The sequence below is a fragment of the Apaloderma vittatum genome, unplaced genomic scaffold (genome assembly GCF_000703405.1).
Source record: "Apaloderma vittatum isolate BGI_N311 unplaced genomic scaffold, ASM70340v1 scaffold33281, whole genome shotgun sequence".
NCBI classification, from domain to species: Eukaryota; Metazoa; Chordata; class Aves; order Trogoniformes; family Trogonidae; genus Apaloderma; species Apaloderma vittatum.
Window position 1 is genome coordinate 28,401 of NW_009701574.1, and position 27,369 is coordinate 55,769.

The 27,369-nt window shown below is 37.0% G+C and overlaps 1 protein-coding gene across 1 annotated transcript in view; it reads right to left on the reverse strand.

The window, feature by feature from the left end:
* UBR5 (ubiquitin protein ligase E3 component n-recognin 5) overlaps window positions 1–26,485 on the reverse strand; it is a gene marked incomplete at its 3' end in the record, with an annotated part of 54,805 nt that extends 28,320 nt beyond the window's left edge. Inside the window, exons 1-14 of the mRNA XM_009879184.1 lie at window positions 26,443–26,485; window positions 25,843–25,924; window positions 25,587–25,663; window positions 24,692–24,811; window positions 21,822–22,011; window positions 19,836–19,995; window positions 13,051–13,200; window positions 10,841–11,034; window positions 5,717–5,833; window positions 5,515–5,625; window positions 4,612–4,766; window positions 2,549–2,666; window positions 1,536–1,720; window positions 476–585 (exon numbers count right to left, since the gene is read on the reverse strand). Of these exons, the coding sequence (XP_009877486.1) occupies window positions 476–585; window positions 1,536–1,720; window positions 2,549–2,666; window positions 4,612–4,766; window positions 5,515–5,625; window positions 5,717–5,833; window positions 10,841–11,034; window positions 13,051–13,192 (1,132 nt within the window). The remainder of the gene's footprint in view (window positions 1–475; window positions 586–1,535; window positions 1,721–2,548; window positions 2,667–4,611; window positions 4,767–5,514; window positions 5,626–5,716; window positions 5,834–10,840; window positions 11,035–13,050; window positions 13,201–19,835; window positions 19,996–21,821; window positions 22,012–24,691; window positions 24,812–25,586; window positions 25,664–25,842; window positions 25,925–26,442) is intronic.
* Window positions 26,486–27,369: the final 884 nt, after the last annotated feature.

The following is a 27,369-nucleotide window of genomic DNA, read 5'->3' on the forward strand; positions in this document are numbered from 1 at the left end:
TTTTGTGTGTTGTAAAGAATGCCTAGTTTCAGTCATTTTATGTAAAAGGTGATTAACTACTCCTTTACGTAGTCAAGTTCACCTGCAAGGCAGGATGTACACAAACAGCTTAATCTTAACCAAGCTATTCTTCTGTAAAGAAACTCACTATCGCACTGCAATTAAACATAAACAACTTTATCTTCAGATCTCCTCTTGATCACCTCCTGAAATGTACTTTTGATTCTGAGAAGTAAGCGTTACACTTGCTCAGATACACCTTACATCAAGCAGTCACTGCTTGAACTAACACATTTCAATTTAACACTGACAATTCACTAATTATCTAAAGCCTATTACAAAAGCCTTTATACTGCAGGTCAGACAGAAAGACTGAAAAGGATTCTGAAATAAGCTCAGAATCTTTGCAGAACTGCTTTTTACGAAACCTTCTTATCTAGGAAATTTACATTATTATGAGGTACACATTACTTACTATATGGCATTGATGCACTGCTTGCTATTGAAGATGCATCACTACAAGTGGAAGCTGGGGATGGTGGAGGCCCCATCTCAGTTTTCACTGGTTCCTGTTTGCTTTCAGGTCTAGAATAAAAGGCATTACTTAGAATGAAGAAAGAAAAAAGGTGATATCTACTCCAGGACAACAGAAAAAGTGTCAGTGTGTCCCAGCCACGTGCCTCTAATAGTAAATCAGTAAAATAACTTGTTACACAACTGTCCTAACCGACAAGGCCATAAACCTGAAGCTGGGAATGGTACGTTGCTGCTTAATCAAGGATTTGCTTCATAAAATTAACTGAGCATAGATACAATAATACAGAAAATAAAAATCCTTCTATGTGATTCATTTGAAGACAGGAAGAATTACTAGCTTTATACAGTAACATGAAACTCTAGAATTGCTAAAAACTTTTTCAAGCTCTTCTTGAAATGGTTTAAACATGTTTTAAGAAACATCAAGACAGCAATTGTCAATTCATTTTTTTTTTCAAACTATAGAGGAGTTGAAACAAGTTTCTCAAAAAGGCCTGAAAACAGTTAGTTCCATAACAAAACCACTTTCAGCTATTCAAGCATAAAATCTTGGCAACTTTATGAAACACTGTGGAAAGTCATCATTTCATAACATCAAGATAGCAATTGTCAATTCATTTTTTTTTTTTTCAAACTATAGAGGAGTTGAAACAAGTTTCTCAAAAAGGCCTGAAAACAGTTAGTTCCATAACAAAACCACTTTCAGCTATTCAAGCATAAAATCTTGGCAACTTTATGAAACACTGTGGAAAGTCATCATTTCATAACCCTTCTGCACTTCATGTTTCCACAGTGGTTTCACACAACTGAGTCACCTTCCCTGCAGTGAGCATTTCTGCACATTTAGCAGTTTACAAAAAAGCTAGAATCTTACGAAGAAGGCAAAAAGTTCAAACTGAAAAAAACCTGACCTTCCTTCTTTTCCATTTCTAATCAATCACTAAGGAGAATATCAAATAAATGTTCCATGTGCATGCACGTGTGTTCTCAACACTTACTTTGCCTCAGTAGTTTTGCTAGCTTTCTCCATGTTTTTCAAGCTCTCAGGTGATCGAAGCTGGAATCGACAGCTGTCATTCATGTTCCAAACAGATTCCATTAACACACCCACTTTAGGAATTCCAGCACTGATTGAAAAAGCAACGGCTCCAGCATGATAGAGAGGATTATTTCTTAAACACACCTATAGACAGAGATTTTTATTTCTATGAGAGTAATGAATTATACTAAGGGAGATCACATAGGCATGTATTTTCTTGGCGGCATATGTGGTAGTAAAAAAATAAGAAAACTTATGGAACGAGATGAAGACAAAAGTCAGCATGATGTACTATGCACTTTGCTAGGAAAAAAAGAGGCTGCTGTGTAACGCACAGCTGAAAGTAACATCTTTAGCAATGCAGCTGCTCAGTATATAGTAGTTAGATGCTCAGTAACAAAAGGCACAATTCATCCAATAACAGAGACTCATCCCAGAGCTGATTAAAACGGATTGGGACACAAAAGAGATGTGCTCCCTGGGAAGCAGCTGTTTTGTCTCATACTGGTTTTAACACTAATCGTAAAAAGAATCCTACACCTCTGTATCAGCTATTAACCTTTTTGGTAAAGGCTTGAAACCAAAGACCTATCCCACTCCATAAATCAATCAAATCCAGACTCTAATACTGTAGGCACTTAAATTCCAAATTGTTTATAAAGCTATCTGCTCTATCAAGAATCATACTTCTACACATACTTTCTCTAAAAACACAAAATGAGTAGGTAAGTTAAAAGAGAAGTACTTTGTTCAAGTACAGCTCACATAACATTAACAGGACACACTGATCTACAGTCATATAATTAAAACACACTATTTTAATCCCGTATTATTGATGTAACTTTTGCAGATAACAAGATCAGAACCTAATTTGTTTCAGGTTTTTTATTTGCTTGTTTGTTTGTTTGAAGAGCAGGATGTAAGCTCATCGTATAGCATTGTAAAAATGCCACTTGCAACAGTCACACTTGCCTGGGTTCCAACAGTTATGTTTGGCATAGAAGAAATACCAGCGCTGGACTTCGGCTTTTTATTTTTTGCTCTGGCCTTCTCTAGCATTTTCTTCCTTTGGCTGAAAGGAACTACACCCCTGTGGAAAAATGCATATTATTTTTAAAAAGGTTATGACAAAAAAAAGCTTCGTTTATAGCTTTGTTTAAAACTTTGTTTACTCCTAGTTAATGTAGTCATGACCAAACATTTGTGTCTCCTTGCCACCTTATCCAAAAGCACTGTAGAAAAGACAGCTTGTTCTACGTTCACCCCCGCTTTCCAAATTCATCTCAACTGGCCAATTTATTAGGAGGAAGAGGGAGAGGATGTAATGTCACTGCCAAATGCTTTTCCTTCTAGCTCAAAATGCTGCAAGACCTCTGTCGCAGATGGTACGCTCCAGTCACAGCTTTCAAGTTGAGGATTGTCCATGCTGAACTTGAGGGTATCTTTCCCATGACTAATCAGAATTTCCAGAACTTATAGTCACTGGGGAAACAGGATAAGCTTTTCTGGTTTTACATTTTAAAAGCCTTATTTTCCCACTGAGGACATGACTGAAGGAGCCTAGGACTTTTATAACAGACTTACGCTGTAAGAGGGGAAAAAAAAAAAAGGACACTTCTTTGGTTAATTGGCTCCACTCAGTTTAGCTGAAAATAACACCTACGTAACACAGTTAAACATGCTTAATATTTTGATACTTCAATTTTTAGTCAGGAGGTTATAGGGTTAGATCCTCTTATTTGAAAACCTCCTTCATGTTAAGTAAAACATGAAAAGCATCAGCCCTGTGCAACACTGGCAATTGAAGTCTCATTCAGTGTACTAAAGACCATTGTAACTAAGAACATCAACAGTAACAGAAGCTTCTTTCTACATCAGATTAACATAAAATCACCATCCCTCCCATAACCGACATGTTGGTTAATTATAAATAAATAGCTTCCAAGGATTACTTATAAATGCTAATAAGTCTTTTTATATGTTGTACCGATCATTCTAAAAGCAGTAAAGATAACAGGTTCTAATAACCAAGTATCTCCAATGCTATGGCTTATTACTTTCTATACTTACTTTAAGTACTCTGAAGTATGTCAGATGTGACACAATAAAAAGACTAAGAACTAGACCACTTGAGTTTTGAGATTTGGAACTAGAATTTAGAATGAAATACACCTGTGTTTAAGTTTACAAGCCTAGTTACAGTTCTACTTTAATATTTTCCAGAGAGTTACTAGAATTTAAGGAGAAAGCTGCTTCATAGAATCAATTTTCAACGCTCTGATTTCCAACTCATCATCAAGTATTCAACTCATCCATGCCCAAAAGCTACATGAGCTTTGGGCACAATATGTAATGCAACAACTCCTGATGCACTAACAAAATTAATGCATGCTGACAACACATTAATAACACTCAATGAATTCACTCAAATTAGAAATTCATTTCAGAGCTTTTCAGGGTGTGTTAGTTTGGTGTGGCTAGGGCTGGATTTTGGGGATTTTTGTTTTTTAAATATAGGCTTCTTGAATTGTTAGTTAAAATATTTCAACGAACATTTCATATTCTATGATGTATAAGTGTTGTATTTTAACAACAAACAGAGGGAGCATCTGATGTTATTTCTCCCTTCAAGATTTGGACCACAACTAACAGACATTTTCTAACACAGCCTGACAATAATGTAGACCTCATACGTGGGTAAATCTGTTCCATATTTTTAATCCCAAGATCTGAAAGGCATAAAGATTATTCTCTGATACAGTATAGTATCAATTTAACTGAATGCTAAAGCATTTATACACCTCTCCTGAAAAAATAACCTTACTCCCTTGAAGACATTATAATTGTATCCAAAAGATTTCAGCATTAAAGAAGAGAGCTTAAATATATTTTTTAAAAAGGGAACCTAAGACTGAGTGCAGTTCCAGAACTCACAACAGCTGAGGTGCAGCAGTTTTGCCATGGTTTTCAGGGCCAAGGATGTGAAGACACCCAGTGGATCTACACTGTCGTATAGAAACACAGGCTTCACTTACCACCAATACAAATTGTTCTCTAGTTGAGCACACGTATAAAGAGCACAACAATGCAAAGAAACGATCCGTTCTCCCTGAAGCTCCGAGTACGTCTGTGCAGTGTGTTCTAATTTAGAAGCTACAGAGCTTAAAGTTTCATCTACCCACGTAGCAACCTGAGAAGGGAAGAAAGGAACATGAAAGGTAAGGGGAAAAAAGAAAAAGTTGTACCTTAGTTGCACCTTTAATGCAAATTTACTGGTTTTGAAAGAAAGATGGGGGAAAAAAAACAACAAAAAAATCCAGCCAAACAAACAATTATTCTCTTTGGAATTTCATCCCCTAACATCTTTTCTTTCCCCAGAAAAGAGCTTTTCAAGATTACTTTTTTTGCTCTACTTCCAGTCCCCAACAAAAGCAGGCAAAAAAGGGAGGTATATTACATATACATTACCAAATCAGTTTCAAGTTCACTCTTAACTGGGCAGAAGAGCATATTTAGATAACTTACTTTACAGCACTGTAAAGCTTCAATGCCCTGAGTTTTTCTAGTAAATACATACAGAACATTAATAAGCTTCTCTTTTCCTAAACTAGTGTCAGTTTTCACTGTATTGGTAGAGTCAAGTATTTCAGATAATCTGGTAAAACAGGTGTCTTCTCACTGCTCCAGCTGTAAATCTGTCAGATCTTTTTGGGTTTTTTAATTTTTCTTGCATTTTTACAAAATACTGGTTTTGTAAAACTGTGGTTTTGCTTTGCTTTTACATCTGTACAGAGGAAAAGAAGTGGAATGAACATACAAGTTAAGTGCTTTCTACTACTGATAAACCTGAAGAATCAAGCTCTCTAGTCTCTTTCTAGTGCAAGTCACTGAAAAAAATCCAGCATTGTCAAATTCAGCAACCAGCACACATCTCCTACCTTGTTATTCTCAGTGGCAACAGTCGCTCTAATACTATTTGCAGAAAGAAGCACTATTTTTTCATTGGTTAATCCCAAGAACATGGCTCGTGGATGATGTAGTGAAGGATTCTTTGGAAACAAACAAAAAATAATTTTAGATAATCAAAGCATTTAGATAATCAAATCATTCGGAAAGTAAGCATTTAAAGAGGTATGGTACCTGTGCATTTCTGTAAGGCTCTGATTCACTCCACTTCCACTGATAGAGTTCTCCCTTGCTGCTAACAGCCACGAGCTCAGAATATAGAGCTCCGATAGAAATAAACTTTGTTCCATCCTACAAATAGAGAAATATGAAGTCTAGAACAGCAATATTACAAATATATATAGATATATAAAAATATATAAATGCAAAAAAAAAAGAACTTAAGGGTTTTTTTCAGAGGCCCTATGAATGTTGTACTTGAAAATAAAGAAATATTCAGCTTGTCTCAAGCTCCACATGCCCTCAAACACACATACACACAAAAAAAAACATTATTGCTTCTGACAGAATGAGGGAAGAAATAAACAGATACCATTTTCCTGAAGTTTAGCAATAACATATACACAGCAATTAACTTGGACAGTTTATTAAGGGCTTCCACAATATTTTAGGAACACAACACTACCCAGAGAATTAAAGACAGAAGGTCACTTGACTTCTGGTATTTAATAAAAACAAAACAACAAAAATGTTTCCTTCTAAAATTCTGGCTTTTTGAAATGAGAAAAAAAGCAACATAATCCCATTATGACATTCCTAAGTATATTCATGAAGCTACCTTCCAACTACTTGAGAAATCAATTATCAAATCCACAGCCCCATCAACTAAACGATTATTTTCCACTTCTGAAGGTAAGTAACTGGGGACTGACCTGCTGGAGAGCAGTGTAGGAGAAAGGGACCTGGGTGTTCTAGTGGACAGCAGGATGCCCATGAGCCAGCCATGTGCCCTCGTGGCCAAGAAGGCCAATGGCATCCTGGGGTGTATTAGAAGAGGGGTGGCTAGTAGGTCGAGGGAGGTCCTCCTGCCCCTCTACTCTGCCCTGGAGAGGCCACATCTGGAATATTGTGTCCAGTTCTGGACCCCTCAGCTCAAGAGAGACAGGGAACTGCTTGAGAGAGTCCAGCACAGAGCCACAGAGATGCTGAAGGGAGTGGAACATCTCCCTTATGAGGAAAGGCTGAAGGAGCTGGGTCTCTTTAGCTTGGAGAAGAGGAGACTGAGAGGTGATCCCATAAATGTTTATAAATACATCAAGGGGGAGTGTCAGGAGGACGGAGCCAGGCTCTTCTCTGTAATGTCCAATGACAGGACAAGGGGCAATGGGTACAAGCTGGAACACAGGAAGTTCCACAAAAACATTAGAAAAAGCTTTTTCACTGTGAGGGTGACAGAGCACTGGCACAGGCTGCCCAGGGAGGTTGTGGAGTCTCCTTCTCTGGAGACATTCAAAACCCGCCTGGACGCGTTCCTGTGTGACCTACTGTAGGTGATCCTGCTCTGGCAGGGGAGCTGGACTAGATGATCTTTTGAGGTCCCTTCCAACCCCCTAACATTCTGTGATTCTATGAACCGCAAACAAAATGAAGTTTAACAAAAATCTTTAAAAAAAAAAAATCAATCTGCTACATGTCACATGAATGCATCACTATCACCTGATATGCTAATCATGAGTTATCTTCCTCCTCTACCACCTTCTCCTTTTTAACCTTTTACCAAAATTCACTTGGCATCTCTCTACTACTTCGATAACATCACTTTGCTCAACTGCTTCATCCTGTAGAGTACCCACATTTCAGGGGCCTGTTCCCCGCTCCTCTGAGATGTGATTGTGTATCAATGTTGCAGCAACTATGTAACAATTACAATCTCACTTTCTCTAAGTTCCTGTTCTCCCTTGCATTGAAACCAATCTCAAAGAACAGACCTACAAACTGGAGTGATTTCACTGTTTACTGAGAAAGTAAACTGCAAGGCCTATCCATTCCAAGGGCAGCTGTAGGACACCCAACACAACTTTTTTACTGGTAATCACTAGAATTTCCCTTCCGCTTAAGGGAGAACACAGTTTTTTAAAAAATAAAAAAAACCCTTAAACTAGTATAAAATCATGTGCTGTCTTCTACAGCAAATCTGAAAGACAGGTACGTGAAAATCAGGATCTTTAGCAGCCTTTATTAGATCACAATATACCTCATTTAACCATCTGATGGGAAACTGAACTCTCGGTCAGATCGTTTTTAAAAAAAAACAACAAAAAAAACAAACGCCAAACCACCACCCAGTACATTTATCTGTCCCCTAAGCTAAGAGACTTTTGTTTCAGTTACAGAAGTTTACAAGTGGAAACACCAAGTTCCATAAATTTGGATTCACACTGCCTTTCATGCCCAGAAGTGCACATTTCAAAAGATGTGTGTCTGTGAATAACAGGGGATTTGGTACATCTCTTACCAAGAGCTCAAAATGTTTACCAATATTTTGGGAAAGAAGAGAAAGTAGGCAGCAGGAAAAGACAGAAGCAATTCCAAGCAATTCTCTTTTATACTCTGATAATAGGATCTAAAATTAGTTAAATCATAAGAGAATTATTTTGTGCTGGAGGGCATCTACCAACACAGCACAGAAGTAGCACGAATGCTAATCTGTGTCATGATTAATACCTGCCATTATATAAATACTGCATATTTTCAGAAAGAATTGCTGTGAGAACCTATTGTAGCCTAATGAGATGCATCTCAACCTCGCCAGCATAAATCAATCTTCAGAATTTATCTGGCCTAATGCCTCAAAGTTAAGTATGGAAAGCAATTATTTTTGCTTGAAGACACTATCATACTTTTCATCTTGCTAATGTGTTTTACAACTTTTTATAAACAAATAGTTCTATACCGCAAGCCCAACACTAAAGAGACCTGCCAGTCAACATTTTTTTCCCTTCCATCAAAACACCAGCAGCCTGGATCATCCAAACTGTCAGAACCAACGCTACAGACACCTCTGTGGCCACTCAAGAGACTAACAGCCTAAAGGTGCACAAATGACACGACAGTTCTGGTCCTGGAACCAGAGCCTTACATGTTAAGCTATAAAATTCTGACTTCAGGGCTAAGAAATTACATACTTGAAGAATGCAGACAGAGGAATCGCAGACAGAATTTTTATCTCAGTAGGCAAACAGAATACACCTACGTGAGTGAACTAAAGGCTCAGCTTGCATCCACCTACAGTCCGGCAGGAAAAAAACTGACTGGAGTTGTCATACTATAGAGTGGCTCCGATACGCGTGGCACAACACCAACGCATGGCTGTGCAGACTGACAGGACTACAGTCTAACAAATCCAAAGAATTCATTCATTGGCTTGAATCCTTGAGCGGTTGATTTAATTTAACTGGTGGAGAAATCTCAGTATCTATGCAACATGTCTCAACGGTCTCAGGTTATGGATGAAATTGATGCACTTGGGAAGACTATCTAAAAGCTTTCTAAAAGTTTTATCTATTCCTCTGAGGCTGGTTCTTTATCTCCCATAAACACAAGTTAACTGTCCTCATCATGGACTAACAGTTTTTTTCTCCAATGCTAAATGTCAAAATAATGAAAGATGAAGGGAAAACATTTGCAAACAAAATTGGTTATTTTGTACCAACTCCTCACAAACTTTAACTTCTCCCCTAGCTTGCTGTCTTTTCCATTAATATTTCAAGATCTCTTTTACAATTTTCAAAACAGAGGAAACATCTGAACCGGCCTCTCAGCTAAATCACCTCCCTCAGGATTTACCTTGAAGAATTTCTGTTGGAAAATACCACAAACAAAACTCCAGAGGGTGGCTATAGCAAGAGAGGTGCAGAACAACTTAACAATGTTCTGCTGAAGCATAGGATGAAAAGTTCAACAACTATTGGATAAAGATGAAAAGCTTTTCCACTAAGCTACATTCATTTAACTGGAATCTAGGTTTTATGTGAATGCATATGCAAACAGATATCTTGGAAAAAGTTCAGTATATTTAAATTGAACAAGCACGCAATTAGGGATCACAGCAAGTTAATTCCATAAAAAATGCCAAATAAAAGACTGCAATAATTGTCCTAGGGCAGGATCTGAGAAGAACAGGGTTAACAACAGTAGTAAAAGAACCAGAACAAAAACCACAACAGCAATAATGGCTACAATAAAGTTACCAAAACTTTGCAGTGGGAATAAAAAGTTCTAAGTTATTATTCCAAATCCAAACTATGTTTATTCTGTGATGCTAACTCCCCCCTAAAAACTCACTCTTCCCAAGCTAGATGACTCTCTCATTCTAACCATCATGACAAAGCAAAGGGGACTAGTACTGCAAATTTTCACTGACACACAAGTTCAACATTACTTAAGACATAAAAAATCTGGTTGGAACAGCAATTATTAGATCAATATTCTTCATATCTATATTTAGCCTGAAAGGAAAAAAACTAGATATCAAAAAAGAGAGTGTGACATATCAAAATAGCAATGTCACACATACTGTAGAAAGACAGAAATGGGAACACTAAGAAGACACCCCAATTCCATAAAATTTGGTATAATAAATATAGATCATGACTTTCATTTCTGAGAAGGTTTTTTTGTTGGTTGGTTCGTTGGTTGGTTTAGTTTTTCAAGTCATTTCTCCAAGCATCTAGGTAACTCATAAAGAAAATGACTACAAGATATCCAATCAGGCAGATACAGTTAGCTTTCCTACTATTATATCTCACGTCGGAATTATTTCTTGCCTTGGAAATGGAATTACGGTTACAAAGAAAAACTGCTCATCAGTTCTAGAGGATTCTGAAGGAGCAACAAATACTCATTTAAGTTACTCGCAAGCTCAAAACACAACTGCTAATAAATGTCAGCTTTCACCATTGCTGCCTAGAAGTCCAATCCACTCAAACTGAAAGCATCTCTGGGAATAATAATGCTACTCAAAAAAAAGGTTCCTTTGATGGAGGATAGGCAATAGGAAACTCATGAAACAATCTGAACTATCAAACGCTTTGAGCATCTAAGTAAAAAAAAGAAGAAAAAAGAAAAAACCCAAATCTTATGATCTACAGTAGTGCCTTAACAACAAGAAAATTAAAACAGTAATAACAGAAGCGCAGCTATAAGGGTGGAACTAGTTGGTTATAATTTTCCTAAGTGTATAATAAAGAATATGCTTTATTCCATTATTTCACATACCCTGAGATGTGATGTTCAAAAAGGAAATACAGATCTACTGTGTAGCATGCAAATATAATAGTAAAAAAAAAATGTCAGTACCTTATCTGGCCACCACTGCAAGTCTTCTCCTAAAGAAACAGGACTTTGAACAGGTGTATTCTTCTTGTCCAGGTTTGGTTCCCCCTCCTTACTTGTAGAGCCTCTTTCATTATCAAATGAGGCTCCATCAAGCCACCTTCGTTCACGCAAACGTAAAACGGACTCACGTTCACGCAACAGCTCAGAGTCTCTCTCTAAGGGAAGAAGGAGAACTGGTATGCAATTGGGTCACACCAGTGGGATAAAAGTAAGCCACTCTCTAGTAAAGACCCTTCAGGATGCAACTAACAGCAGTTAAATCTACTCACACAGATTAAAAATAAAGTCCTGACATGCAACATTCAATATATTAACCCTTTCAAGCATATGTACTTTAGAAATACTAAATGTAAAAGTAAGCTAGAAATAAAGAAGTCTTGCAGTTTTGTGCACTGTTAAAAAAAATGTGAAATCATTTGCACATCAGAAGAGGCCAAATACATTTAACATTGCAATTTAAAGTTTTATAGTACAATTAGGCAGAGTTTTGTAGTATTGTTTTATCAATCAAGTAACAACAGCACCCAAAAAAACCCATCTAGGTCTATATAGTTTGCTAGGCAACTTTATGCAAACCAAAAAAGAGTATTTATTAGAGAGTTTTGTAACAAGTTTCCCAGAAAAAACCCAGTACTTTGAAAAGGTTAAAGAAAGCAAGCATTAAAAAAAAGCTCTCGTACATGTTTGATAATCCAACCCCTTTTGTTTAAAGCAATGTTTCATAGGACTGGATTTAACAAATTAAAGTGTATCTGTTTTGAGTAGACCAAATGAAAACTTTTCAAGTCAGACAAGTTTTAAAAGGATCCTTGTAGGAAAATGTTCCTTACCAAAATGCTTCCCCTCCAATTGGCCTACAAACTGTCTAAAGCCAGTACTCTGCAGTTCGCTCATGCAGATAAATTTTTTAAATCAGGTAATCAAACTAACTTTCCAAGAGTCAACTATGCATGGAAAATAAGGATTATAAAATTCGTGGTAACGTCTTATATAGAATAACCTTAGGAAAGGAAAAAAAAGGAGGAATTTAGAAGGAGTTAAGTCAGATGCTGAATATTTGTACATGCACATAATGCATTTAATCTATTAAGTACTTTACTTATGCTCACAAAAATCTACTGCAATTACACGTATGAGATGACCACATTATTATATCAACTCCAAGTCTTGGGGTTTTTGCTGTATTAGACAAATGGGAAAAGTTTTTACATAAGCCAAACACGACAGCTTGTCTTACAGATATAGTTCATAAAGTACCGATTTTCTAGCAAACATCACATTGATCCCTGACTAATAATTTTGTAACAGGAACTTACATGTTCAGCAATTAATACACTAAAACATGCTCATGGAAGGCAACAAAACTATACTAAGCAAACAATCGCAGCAGAGGTTGGATTAACAGTTAGGAAATACTCTAGGCATTTGCACAACAGGTTCAAAAAGATAAGAAATTGCTGCATGGTCTGTTATAAATCTTTTTTAGTGTAATACACTTTAAGATAAAAGAAAAAAAAAAAAGCAAATAAAAACCCACAGTAAAATGCCTTAACACTGCTCCAGGAGCTTTTTATCACCTGTCAATAGCTCTCCTTAACCAACTACAAAAATGCTTCCAAAAAGTATCATTTGGATTTCTTCTCCCTCCTTAGTATCTAAAGTTCCTCATGCCACAAAGGTAACTTCTGCCATGGAACAACAGAGGAAATGAAGAGCAGCAAACGAAAAGCAACCCAAAAGAAAGAATATAGGAAGAAAAAAAAAAAAAGGGATGGGGGGAAGAGTAAGAATGCTGCATGTCATCAATCGTTACTCATTTCTGAGCCAAATTAAGTATCTGTAATGCAATCTATGTATTAGTAGGTACTTACACTATAGTTTAAATAAACTTAACATGCAAAAATTTTATAACACCTTGCAACACCAATGATCGACAATTAGATTTAAAATTAATTACTATCAAGGTTCTTGCAGAACTTACCTGCTAATATTCCGAATTCATTAATAATTTTGATAATGAGTAACAGTCTATTTGTCTACTCTACATATATTTAGAACATATCACAGTCTACTTTCACATTAAAACAGAATCTAAACCACCAGTGTGTACTATCACTAGCTTTTTTTCCACAGCAAACTACTTATTACAAAGAAAAAAGGTGCAAAATTACCTCTGGATGAGCCTAGCCTGGAAAGTGATGAGCGCCGAAAGGATGGATAACCAAAGTAACTAATATCTTCTGAAAACATAGCATCAGCATCAATAATGACACTTGGGTGAGCAGAATGTATGTCAGCATCCAGAAGAGACATAAGATCCTCTATAAGAGGAGACAAGGGTCTTAAGTGAATAATCAGCTACTTAAAACATCAGCTAGAGAGACCATCAACTAAACAAATATCGAAACAAACAAAAAAAAATCCTATCTATTAGTTGAATTTCTGCTCTTCAGATTCACCAGTGCAAACTCATGTGCCTCCTATGCAACCACATTTACAGTCAAGCTTGGTGGGCTAGTGAACAAAACTAGTTCCCCTACAAGAACCGCTCTGTCACTTATCTAACCACAGTGCCCAAACCACATTTTTCTGTAACCCAGAAATTCAGACTTCACCCTGTCACTTGAAAGAACAAAGCACTCTTTGGGTAAGATGGATACACACACATACATGTGCTCACACACTCATGCATGTAACGCAGAACTCCAAAGATGACCTGAAATTAAGGGAGGGCAGAACTGACGGTGAAAGCTGGCCTTCATGAAGCCACATCTTGGATGACAAAGGCTGTACGCTCCTCCATGGAACATCTGCTTCAGAGAATGACGTACTTCCTTAATTCACAAGCTAATAGCTTGCAGCTCTCAGTACAAAGCTTTAAATGGTAGCTACATTAAGAACCACATCAGTTTTCTGGAAAAAGCACCAATTTTTAATGTCATGCAGTTAAAAGGAAAAAAAAAAACACCATCAAAAAAGCCAGACAACCAAAACCAAAAATACGAACTTAAATACTATGACTGTCCTGGCTTCTATGTTAGAAAACTTGAGTTTCTCTGAAGTACTGGTAACCCTTAATGTAAAAAACAATTTCCTCCCATTTACTAAACTATAGCTACTATCCACACACAAGGGAGGCTACTGAAAAATTGTGTAATCATTACTGAAGCCCAGCAATATGGTCTGACAAAACAACTCAAGCCAACTACCACCTTGCTGCTACAGGAACGATAGTCTTACTTCTCACCGTCATCCCTGTGGCAGGTGCCTCCTTGGGGCAGGGTGGGATTTTTACACCTACAACTAGCACATTTACTGCCTTAAAATAGTACTTCATGGGGTACTGAAGTAAGGTGGGAAGAAATCTTCAGCCTGACCCAGTGGTAGTCAGAGGTGGTGCCTCACCACAGGCAGTAAAGCTGCCTGGACCCTACTGCTGCCGAAGGAGACAGTTCTACCCCTTCCCAACCTTTCAAGCAAATCTAACAAGAGTCATGCTCCCCAAATTAGGTTTCAGCTAATCCACGCAGGCACACAAATCTCACCACTATACAAGGGATAGCTCCTTCTGGCAGAATAACCTCAAATCTGCTCAAACCTCCTGTGAAGCTAACATGAGGCCGTATCAGTCCTTTCAGGAAACACAGAAGGAGCACATATAATTTCAATGCATCCAGTTCTCAGCCTCTACCTCATTGTAAGGATAAAACAAAACAGTGGCTAGAAACCAAGGTCTGAAGTTAAATCAGAGCATTCTTAACAGTAGAAATTTATTACTATGGGTCTTTTTCATCAGTGTCTGGAATGAAGGGGAATGGCGAAGAACACAAAGGAGACGGTATCCAAAAACTGAAAAGGAACTAGAAGTCCACACTTACAGTCAATATTAAATCACTTAACTGTTCCACTTACTGATTTGAAAGTGTTCAAGACTTTCACATGCCTGCACTTCAGAATATTCATCATTCATTTTCTAAACTTCCACCTCCAGGAAATGTAACATGTACCAACCAGGACCAGCGCCCCAGAAAAACAGCGCTGTAACAAGCGAGTATTGTGGATTTCAAAGCAAGCAAGACCTGCGTGAATGCTTTTTGCATTAAATAAGCGATCCACTCCAGTGTCCTCTGTACTTCTAAAAGCACACCATTTGTGACTCAATGGTTCATGCAGTACATTTTAGGAAGTCACATTTGAGGCACTGCTTGGAAAGTCTAGTCAAAATATTAGGATTTGGCAAGCAGGCTCTGTCTTACTGAAACACTTCAGATCACTTAAGGGTGGCATTCCTTGCCTGCTACTTTATTCATTTCCCAGTGGCTTTCCCCAACAGTAAAGCAGCAGTACCCCTCACCTTAAGGGTGTCAACTTCTAAGCACTAGACTTTAAGAACTGGAAACACAGATGAGGCTGTTTTCTCTCCCAATACTCACATGCTGCTCCTCTTCCTTCCTCCCACACTCATCAGGCCCATCTCCTCCTAGGTAAGCTCCAACTTCTCTTCAGTTTAGCAACTTACAATCTTTCTTTTGTCACTATCCAGCCGAAAATTGCAAAAAACTTTGATCTCTTTTTAGGAACAGGATTGGCCAGTATACAAAAGAGCTTTCCAGCCCCATTCAGTACAGACAATATATGGGGTTTTTTTAATGGTAAGCTAAGCCACAAGTCCCCTTGACAGAAAATACATGCTAACTTGTGACACACACACACTCCTTCCATCAAGCCATCAGAACCAAAACTTTGTGGGTTTTTAAGAAGAGTTAAGAAATAAAGCCTTTTCTTATCCTCTCATTTCAGCTTCAAAACAGATTTTAATTTTCTTCCAGTATTTCTGCAAGAGATTCCCCTTTCATTTTCTGTACCAGCAAACAAAGGTGCTAAAAATCAGTAGGGATAGAGGCCAAACCCACTCCCCTTCATACACCACTGGAATTTTTTTAGTGCTGTGAAAACAGAGATACTGAAAGGCTACATCAGTTTAAGAATCCAGGGGAAAAAACAATCTCTACGACTTTATTTTCCTGCTCTTCAAAAAAACCCCCGTGGGATGGTATCATTCATCTCTCATGCCACGTCAGACCAAATCAGACTTTTCCTTCCATATTTAGATGTGATTATTTTCTCATCAACCTACTTTGGTAAGGAAGTACCTATGATTCACTAGTAAATACCAATGAAAATCAGAAGGGAAGGGATATCTAGTGCAGAGGAAAGAAAAAAAAAAACATTCAGTGTGCACATAAGCAGCAATTCAAGTATTGAGAAATGTTTTTCTGAACTAGCTCCAAGCATAGCATTATCACCAGATTCATTAACTGAAGGTGTTGCCTAGATGGATTGCAATCTTAAATTTGGCTTGCGGTAAACCTTTTCCCTTAAGGGAGTAACCATAAGTTCTCTCCCCTCTTCTCAGCTGCATATTTTTATAAAATGTTCAAGAACTCAATGTCTTCAGTATCTCCTTCTCTTTCAACTTTGGATTAAATCGGCAAAACTGTGACAGCAAAGGGAGAGAAACATTCATTTCTGTTTCCTAGGAAACCGGACTCAAACAGAACTCCAAAACTTCTTGATAAATTTATTCAAAGCATTATCCATCTTGAAGTTCATCTTACATTTGAAAACAAAAAAAAAAAACCCCACCATCCAAAACCACAACAACAAAGAAAACCAAACTACACAAAGAAAACCACAGAAAAAAATACATCTAATTGTTTTCCCCAAAGGCAAGCCACTGAACTGATCCTACACTACGTTCCAGACCCCATCTCGTCTCCCTGCGAGCCAGTACAGTATGCAATACCAGCCCAACTTTAAAAAAAAAATTTAAAAAATATGGATTTTTAAACAAGCTCATCTCAATTTCAAAATCCAGAGTAGTCCCGATGTTGCGAACCTACATTTCACAAGTCTCACTAGCGAGAACTGACTATATCATGCAGAAGTTACTCAAACATGCACACATCTCAACTATGCAAACAATAAAATACTTTAACTTCTACAGAATCTCTATACAGCATATTAACAGAATATGAAGTCCAGAAGATACAATCTAGCTTGAAAATTAATCCAGAGATCTTCAAGTCTTTCCTTCGCTAAATGATCTTGTTCTAGGTAGTTTTTACCTTGATTACTTTCCTTAAGTACTTGCTATGCATCAAATGACCCCATATGCCTTTCTGCTATCATAAAACAAAAGAAATAGGTCTAGATTAGAGATGTCAAAATCAAAGTACATAAGGGTCCAAAGATAAACATCCAAGAAGCACTTATTGAAGGCAATCTGTACAGAAGACTGAAGTTCCGCTCTTCACTTAAGACATTTAGAAGAATTCAGTAAGAACTGAGACATGGGTTTTTGTTATCTTAGAAAACTTCAGATGCATAACCTGTACAATACTAACTGGAACCTTCACAACCGATATATTAATGAAATTAGAATGTACTGAACAACTATATATTAATTTCATGGTGGTTGAAAAGTATCTTAGCTTTTTTTGTTACTTCATTTTTTAAATCAAGTCTAGATTGCTCTTAGTGTTTTAAAATAAGCTTCTGTATCTTGGAAGGCTTAGAGGAGTAACCTCTAAGTTTAAGGGTCACAAAGCACCAGACATGCAGAAGGGAGAAAGTAACAATTAGCATGTGCTTTTAATCAAAATGCAAGAGCCTCAAAAGTCCTGAAGCAAAAAGCAGACGTCATTTGCACTTTTTTTGTGCTTAGAAGGAACAAAATTGAAAAGTTTTAAAGAGTAATTTGACACAATTTTTAAAACGAAAAAAGTAGAAGTACTTTATCTTTCAGAATAATTTATGAAAACCCGGATAAGAACTGAATGCATGTAGCACTTATCAGTTATCTACATGCTTTCTTTTATGAACTGATGTTATAGTTCCAAAAGAGCATCAAGAGGCAAGATGGCAAGGGAGAGCAAGAAGAGTGTAAAGTTTCTAGAGCAAAGACTTAAAAAAGGTTGTGTAGTTCTGAAGGACAGAATGGTGGTATTTTTCCAGAGTTACAAAGCAAGTTTTTCTGGCCATCAGGTTTTCCTGAAAACTAGTCAGCATGGTTATGTGACACAAGGAAGGACTAGCATTTGTACTATTTAGTGTACCAGCAGTAGAGTCATGACAGCACTGACTAGCATTCAGCTAGACTTTTCCTACTGTTTTGATCACATTCAGATATCAAATTAATTCATTTCTGTGCAACAAACTTACTTTTGCCCAAAAAACTGAAGTAACTTATGACAGACAGAGAAGGCATAGCATGTTTTACAATTGCAAATTACATCTTTCCAGACTAGAGTCAAGACATAGCACATGTCATTTCGTTGTCATTTCTGCCTCTTTTCCCACAAGGACTGGGGAAGAATTAGCCCAGTTTCTCTGCAGGGCAAAAGAAAAAAAGGAAAAAAACCCACTAATATACAGAGGTTGCAATCCCTTATAGGGAAGATTAGTCTAAACAGCGAGGAAGCTTTGAAAATTAAGACAAGGACAAAATTGTTCTCTGGACAGTTAGTGAGGACAGTGAAACTGCATATTACGTTAATCTATCAAAACACTCAGAGAGTGTGGCCCAGTAAAAGTTGTCATACTATAGGTTGACCAATCATAGGTTGTCAGACTATTACAGATCTTTATGATCTCAAGAGGTACTAAGAGAGTAGCAGTACAGAATGCTGCAGAAGGCTGGTTAGTATGGTTAAAAGGAACTCCTGCTGTCAGTGATTCCTAACAGTGGTTTATCCTCCAAAGGCTGGTCCTGGAGGAATGTACTCAGGTATGCTTAGAGTAAGAACTCCTGCTTTGAAAACTTGGAAAGGTAGGAGAATTTTCTTCCTCCAGTGCATCTGTCTAATGTTATTAATCTCATCACTAAAAACCAAAACTCAAATTAAAAGGTTTTTCACCCCTTTCACTAGATGATTCTTAATCTGCAGCAAAATAAAAGAAGCTGGACAGATGCAACTAAAACTGGAAGAGGCAAAATGAAATACAAAGCCTTTGCTGCAGAACAAAAAAAAACCAAAAAACCAAAACCTTTGTCTAATCACACGGTTGACAAGATAAAGATGGAGGAAGCCCATGAACCTTCCTGGTGAACCAGATGAGCAGAAAAAAACAAAAACCCAACCTTTTTTTAGAAAATTATCAAAATGTCATTTTGACACACAGAAAGAAAAGCCAATATGTAGTCAGAATTTAGATGTGCTCTTTTCATGCAGTGCACCTAACAAACATTAGATTTGGCTGCTGTGTTTTCAAACATGTTTACTCAGCAAGAAAAGATAACCTAAATTATTTAGTCACTGCAAAAGACAACTCAAAATCTTATAAAAAGCAATTGTATGTGACAGACAATATTTGAAAAATATCTGGATTTAAATTACAGCATTTTACCAGTACAGCCAGAATACTACAGTATTTATGAGGAGAACTTGAGATAAAGAATCAATTCTCAGTCTAACTGTAACTACGGTACGGTGTTTTGCCTGCACTTTAGGCATTTTGATTTAAAAAAGCTGTACAATTTTTGCTCTAAAAACTGCTGTAGCTTAAGAATCTATGTTAGTAGCAGAACACATGCAAGTCACTAGAAGGTTTTAGAATTAGGTTTTATGAGCAAGCCACACAGCAGTCTCAGCATCTTGTTGAGCAGCAAAATACAGATGTTAAGTAACGCTGATGTTATAAAGCCCGGGATCCTAAAGAAAATTACTTTCATGCCACCCACAAACAGAGTCAATAGTTACTCTTCAGTGCCTAACCTAATCCTTCAAGACACCCCAGTGCATCTTTTGTTTTGCACATCTTTAGATTTTGCTCCTATAAGCAAGAACTGTCTTCGATGCATACCTTGCACAGCATGGAGCATGCTGTCAGTGCTTAAATACACAGAAATAAGAACACACTGGCATTTTCTTAACAGAAGTTGCAGGATACTAACCTCCAGGAAGATATGATTCACTTGCTGTGTCATCACCATCATCTCCATCTTCATCATCACGACTCAACAAATTATTTACAGCAAGGTTTACATCCAGATTTGTTCGTTGGAGTTCCCGAATAATAATACTTCTGGACTTCCCTTGTAAAACAACTTGTGCCTGTAAGAGTAGAGCATAATTGGTTACTGGTCATTTGCACCTCACCAACCACCACTCCTAAGAAAAGGATGATTAATTCTAAAAGACGTCTAAAAAAAACCCAAAAGTCAAAGTATATACAGATGAAGGCTCACAGGTTTTGCATGGTACCTTGTACTAGATAGTAAATCTTCTCTCAGTTGAAATTAAGCCTATGAATTACAAATTTGGTGCTGAATTTCCTAATGGAATCGACTTCTTGAAATGCTTAATCCTGTAGTTAAAGGATTAGCAAAATCTATTTCCAAGAATGTTCTATATAAAAGTGTTTAAACTTACTATGTCAATGAGGAGAGTTTTGCAACCAACTGTTCCAAAACTACACCTCATCCCTTGTCTTTTTGATACTCATTTCTCTTTTCACTGCCCTTAGTTACCATCTTCCTTTCTCTGTTTTTCTCATCATTCTGTTTCTAAAGGCTTATCTTCAGCAACTTCTTCAATATTTAGATTTTTATTAGCAAAGTGCCAATGCAGAAAAAAATATACTTCTAAATATTAAACAGATGCAATGAATTTACAAAAGCCAGAAGAATTCTGGTCTATTCCACTAAACCCAGGATATAAGAGCATTTCGTTTTTCCAGACAGACTACCCTCTACGGAATGCCAGAGAAGATGACAGAGTTCTGGAAGACCACAAACTCTGTGAAGAAGGTAAGAAACCAGTACTAAATGTTTTCATAACACAGTAAAAATGAGGCACCAAACAAAGGACATTTTAACAACATACAAAGGCAGGCTTTTTGTCGTAACATTCTAAGCCAGAAGTTTAAAGGTTTTCAAGACATGGTAGAACTTTTGTTACACAGACCAGCTGTGAAGATTTTTACCTACTGGTCTGCTCTAGAGTTACTCCAAAAATGTTTTAGACACCTTCTGACTTAAAGGTAGACAAAACTTTTTTCTTTTTTTTTTAAAAAAAAACCAAACAAAATATCACAGAAAGGGAAGCACAATTAGGACTTAATCAACAAGCCATACATTAGATCACAGAATGGAACTGTCTGGATCAAGGGATATTAGACTATTTTTCTATTCCACATAAGGTATCGAGGATGTCAGTAAATACTCTCAAAAAGACCTGGAGGTGATCAATGAAGTCAAAAAAACCTCAAGTGCTCCACAGTTGCAAGAGATCACTGGAGGTCATCTAACCAAACCACCTCCTTGAAGTAGGGCTAACCAGAGTAACCAATATCTCCAGCATCTTGCCTCTGTGAAGGCAGAGCTTTTACTGGGTTTTGAAGTCAAAAAGAGAAAGGAACAAGAAACCAGTCTGTCACTGGTGGAGCTGCAAGTACCTTGCTCGCTAGTTTTTATCTTGTGCCAGTGAAGGCTTAGATTATCTTTGGCCTAGCAACTGTATTCCAAATGTAGACCAGCAACTTGCTTTGAAATAAGAATTAAAATGCATTAACTAGTCACATATTTTGAAGGTATTATATTCTTCATGGAGAAGAACATTGTTTTAGTAAATTCCATTTAATCACAAAACACAAAGGCTGTCAGCTTATTTATGCTTTAGTGCATTAGGAGACAACAGCAGAGCAATTTATACCCAACATTCATCAGTTACATTCACAAAAAATTAAGTAGAGGTGTCCATGGAAAAAAAAAAAAAAGTTACTACTATTCTAAAGAGACTAAATATGTTTAATTTCTTTCATTTAAATCTAAAAGGGATCCTCCTCAGAACAAACGCACTACTATTACAACACATTCCTGTTGACACGCTATGAGAAGCTCCACAAGTCTTTGGCCACAAGCAGTTTCTAGCTCTTCTACCTGTGAAATGAGTTCCTCTGGAATGACTGATGCTGGAATCACGGGTTGTGGTTGACTCCCCAGCAGTCCAGATCCTCTATCACGGCCTGTGCGTATAACTCTGGTCTGCCTTCGAGAATCTCGAGCTCCAGCAGATGATCTACCAGAAGATCCTCCTCCACTTCCGCCAACCCCAGAACTCCAGCGACTTCTACAAGATTTAGATTATATTTTTTTTATGTATATATAGCAACATACTTTGAGGACTACTTAAAAAAGTCTTTAGTTTTACTGTTAATAACTTGTAGACAGTCTTTGAAAAATATTGCATTTTGACTTCACAGACAAACACTATGAAAGCATCCCTCAAAACCAGTAAGAAGAAGAGCACCAGGCAACTGATAAAGTTCTGAATTACACAGCAGAAACATAAAACTCCTTCTTACTCCTGATTGTGTGGATGTATATATACATAAACACAAGCACCCACCCATTCCCAGAGTTTTTAAAAGCAACAGTATCAGCAGTGTAACATTTTAACACTGAGCTGCTAATTTCCTACGATAAAAAAAAGCACATAAGCAACAGCTTCATGGTCAGTGGAGTCTGACAGGTCACTATACCCTGACAGGTGTTCTCAAATTTCTGAGACTTGATTTACATGAAGAAACTGCTTAAGATTACACTGGAAAAATCAAGTTATCTACTGCAAAACACATCTTACACAAGATAGATTTCTGATTCTCACAGATGGTTTTCAAGAGGTATTATACTCTGGACCTATTCCTATTGGAGAAAGGCAACAACATGCCTAAACTGACCAAACAGATCTTTTTTTCATTTCTCTGAGTCAATATCAAAACAAGGGAGTAAAAAGGCAGTGATCTGTAGAAACACTTAAGTTGCCATCATTATAACTTTCCACTAATCTTAACCCCACAAACTCCGTCAAGTGAATCTGCTCTGAACATAAGACTAGACTGTTAGGGAAAGCTAAAAGACTCTAGGTTTGTTCTTCAAGGCTACCTAAACTTAGTTGTATAAATCTACCTTAAAGGATACTGGATATAGTATTATTGCTATTTAATAATCTGTATCAGTGGAATTTTCCTGCTTTCAACCAGCTTAACCCTCAATCTCCTTTCAAGGAAGTAAAAAAAAACCCAACATTTAAATCGATCCTGCTCTGGCACAGGGGGTTGGACTAGATCTTTCGAGGTCTCTTCCAACCCCTAACATTCTGTGATCCTGCAATGACAAGGGAAAAAGGTATGTTCTCTGAACTAGTACCTAATAAACTCACAACAAAAGTACAGCACATGTAGCTATAAAAGCTACTTAAGTAAGAACACTTGTCTTACATTTTATGGATAAGTTGATTACTAACATCCTACTCTTTCTTCTTGTTGTTTTTTTTTTTTTCCTCCTGAAAAGACCACGTGATTACACAATAACTCAAGTACCTGCCTCAGACAAGGCCCTGTCACAGAGACATCTACATTTTCAGGATTGTAGCCAGAAACCACACAGACAATTACAAGACAAGAAGTAATTCAACAATGGCTTTAGGAAAAGTCTTGTCTCTTGAGTTAGAAAAGGAGTTCTAAACAAAACAAAACAAAAAAAAACCCACCAAAGCCAAAAATTACTGAAAGTGGAAAAAAATCCAAACCAGCAAAGAATGTGATATTTTAAACAAAACAAAATTAATAATCTGTAAAGGTGGGAAGGGGGCTAAGGGGAAATCAAATTATTCCCACACAATTCTCACTTGAACTACCTAGTTCTGAAACACAAAAAGGAAGAAATTAGGAAGTCTTCAAAGTCAGTCTCCTAAGCATGTAGCTTCAAACAATTTTAACCAGTTACTCTCAGGTAAAAATAACAAGGAAAAAAAAAAGTCTTACGCTTTCCACAGCAAGTTTTTAAACATGACTATATCAGTTTGCCTTTAAATTTTAACACTGTGATGTGATTTAATAAAACATGGATTGTTATGTTCATATGCAAAAAGGTTTCACAAAAACTTTGGGGAGGTAAGGGGGTGGGTTATCTTTCATGCAACTAAGCCCTCAGCTCATCTGGTAACAAACAACAAATTCACCTTTGCAGAAAAGCTGTAGTTTCTCCCTTTTAACAAATCATTCACATGTACAAACCACAGTTTGTATATGCAATTCTCCTTCCTAAGGTTAGTAACCTTACGAGGCAGCACTGTTAAACATGTCTTACAAAACTATATAATGGAGTTCACTGTGACCATGTAGTGAAGATTAACTTACATTGCTGTATAAAGGGACACTATCAATTTCAAAGTTCAACTATAAACATACTGAATCTGTACATCTAGTATATAGTAGTACAACTTCAAAGGTTCTGAGCAACAATCTTTTCCAAATGTTCCCTTCCTATTACTGGGTGCAAGACCCTAACTAACAAAACACAGCTCAGTACTTGGGATGGGGGAGAGGAATGCACAATAAAACTGAGCATGCAAAGGTCTACAAACATAGATAGTGAAGATTCTTCCTGCATAAACACACTCATTTTACTTCATGCTGCTAGTCTATCAGGGTTTAAATTGATAGTGTCCCTCAGAAAAAACTGCTTTTCACAATCAAGGAACAAAAAAACATTCAAAAAAAGACAACACAGCCAAATTCTTCACACATATATGAAGAACGCTTCACATCCTAGGTACTGAAAGTTCACTTCGGTATCTGTTATTTTAACCAAGTCAATAAAGTTGGGGTTTTTTATTATACCCTACCTATAAAACTGCTGTAATTACACGTTCCCTTACACACACTGCATACAATTTATATATGTGTATACACATATACTCAAATATGGAACAAACAGATTGCAGCCTCAATCCTATCAAAACTTACCCAAGGGTGTTGCCTGCCAGTCTGCCCAGAGTTTCAGAACCAGACAGAAACCATGGGGAGTCACTAGTCCTGCCTGGCCTGGATGTCCTTCCTGCCCCTGAGCCACTGCTCAACTTTGAACTGTAAGTAAAAGATGGTAAATCAGTCACAAAACAATCCCAAATGGGTTAAGAACAAAACCTGGAATCCCAGGTCTAAATTCTCAGGGACTTAGTCTGGTAACATACCAGCTTAAGCAACACCCTTGGGGAATATTCCAAACTAATCTAACTGTATATTAAGAGGTACACTGCAGAAAGAAAGTGGAAAGCATGCCTACCAGATCTTAAGTATATTCGCAATCCATAATAGCACAGTTGCACATACATATGAAGCCACTCAGCAATTTGAATTAGCCACTGTGCTTTCAGTCAGCGTATATGTACAAATTGTAATCACCAGGCGTTCTACCCATAAACCTGAGCCTGAGCACTTCAATATTAAGAAGTGGTTTACATTCAAATACAAACCATTAAATAGCCCTATTAAGAGGGACTTACCTGGACTGAAGGTGACAGATCTACAGACTAAGTCTCTCTGGATCAGACCACTTTCAGAGTGGATTCTACATGAAGCTTAACAATTTAACAGTTTCTTTCATCAGGATATCTTCTGGAGGGGGTTGTTTCTTGAGTTAAAGAGATCCTGTCTTACTTCTTTTAGAATCACATCTATTTATTCCTACACCAGTCTGACAAGCTAGGCTGTTTGGCTGCATCACCATAACCACTATGTATCTCCTCAAAGTACCCATTTCAAAGGCAATCTAGTTTAAAAACAAACAAAACCAAAAAAGCAGGCAAGCTGCTCATCCGGTTCAAAAGAACAATTTAACATGAAGAAAAGTGGTTCTTACCCATCATTATTATCAGGTTTACCCAATTCCAATCTGTCTGGTTGAACTGAAAAACCAATCCTGCAGACTCTACCATCCTATATTTAAAACAGAAAAACCAAGTGTCCAAAATTGAAATGTAAGACAAGTTACAGAAAAAAAAAAAACAAATGAAAACAAGTCTTCACTTACTGAAAAATGTTGATCAATTTAATGTTAGAAAAAAATAATTTTAAACAGTTTCAAGTTGTTATTTGATCAGATTTAAGTAATTTACCTCAAGAAGAAATGCAGCATGATTTGGTCCCACCACACACTGTTTAATAGTGGCCTGTTCCAATACATTCAAGGGGGGGTGGCTGAAAACAGAAAGTGTACATGCGTAACTTTTAAAAATTTATTTAAACTCTGAAAGTCTGGAAAAAATAAAAAACAAATGACATATGGAAAGAGCAATGTACAGTGACATATAAAAAACATTCAAGAATGACTGTGCATTAGTTGAAGCAAATATGATGGATTTTTGGTCATTAAGCACATAAAAAACAGAACAAATCCTTAAAAGATAATAGTTTTCATTTAGTTTGATCAACAATAAACAGAGGCTATACTTCAAATTAAGGAGTCATTTCAAAGGGAGAGTATTTAATAATATCATATGATATATTTATCATTTATTCATAGAATGGCCTAGGCATAACTGAAAATCTAACATTTTTTTCCAAATGAAAGAATTGCATTACTTGAAACATTTCTAAACTTTACTATTAGTAGTATTGAGGATTTCTACAGCTACATCTACAGTACAGTAATTTGCTTCTTGTTGCTGTTAGAAAAATTGTACTCTCTTGATTTACAGCAGCACGTGAAACCTTACCTGTTTAAATTATATTTGTTCAGCTTCTCTGAAACTTCCCTTAATCTGTAACAAAAAGACATTATGCTATTGTTTGAAAGACATCCTCCACAGGACACAACATTCTCTTAAGTAGCATATTTATGACATTATATGTGGTGGCAAGTTGTTCCTATAATGAAGCCTGTTATAAATCCTTATTATAAAATGTTGAGAGTCTGTGTAAGAACTGGATGATGTTCAACCTAAAATTAGGGTTTTGTTTTGGAGGCTTTTTGCTTTATAGTTTTATCCCCACACCTACTGCCTTGCCACAAAACCCAAGTTTTCTTGCATTTCTATGTGTTTTACACATCATTATCAAAAAGCACTGCTCCAACCTTCTCACCACTATTTACAACTTCACACATAAAATAAGCAGAGGAAACAATGAGCATTAACTGTAGATACACTTGTGTTTCCTCCTATAAACTTGAGTACAATACCCCAAAGCAGACAGGATTATCATTTCCTAGGAAATGCAAGTACGTGGCGCATCAGAGCCAAAAATACGACGGCGAGTTCCCCAAAACAGATAAGACAGGAAATCGGATGCACAAAAGCCAGCATCAAAAGGGACAAACAACTCTGACTAGCAGGAGAAACAACCCAGAGAAAATTCACTATATACAGAGTTATGTAAAACATCATCTTTACTAAAAGGGAAAGAATGTTTCCAGAAGATCTTCCATCTTACTTTCATGGCACCTCACCAAACACAAGATTAGAACCCAAAAATGTGCCAGCCCAGGCAACTCCTGCTTAGAGGGTAGTATGGTATCCAGAAGTGGAAGCCAACAGAGTAATTTCTATGATAATTTCTAATTCACTTTGAAAAGATCCTCTCCAGACAGAAAAGATACTCCTAGGTTATCAGGTAGGCATTTCAGGTAAAACTTGGATACCTTT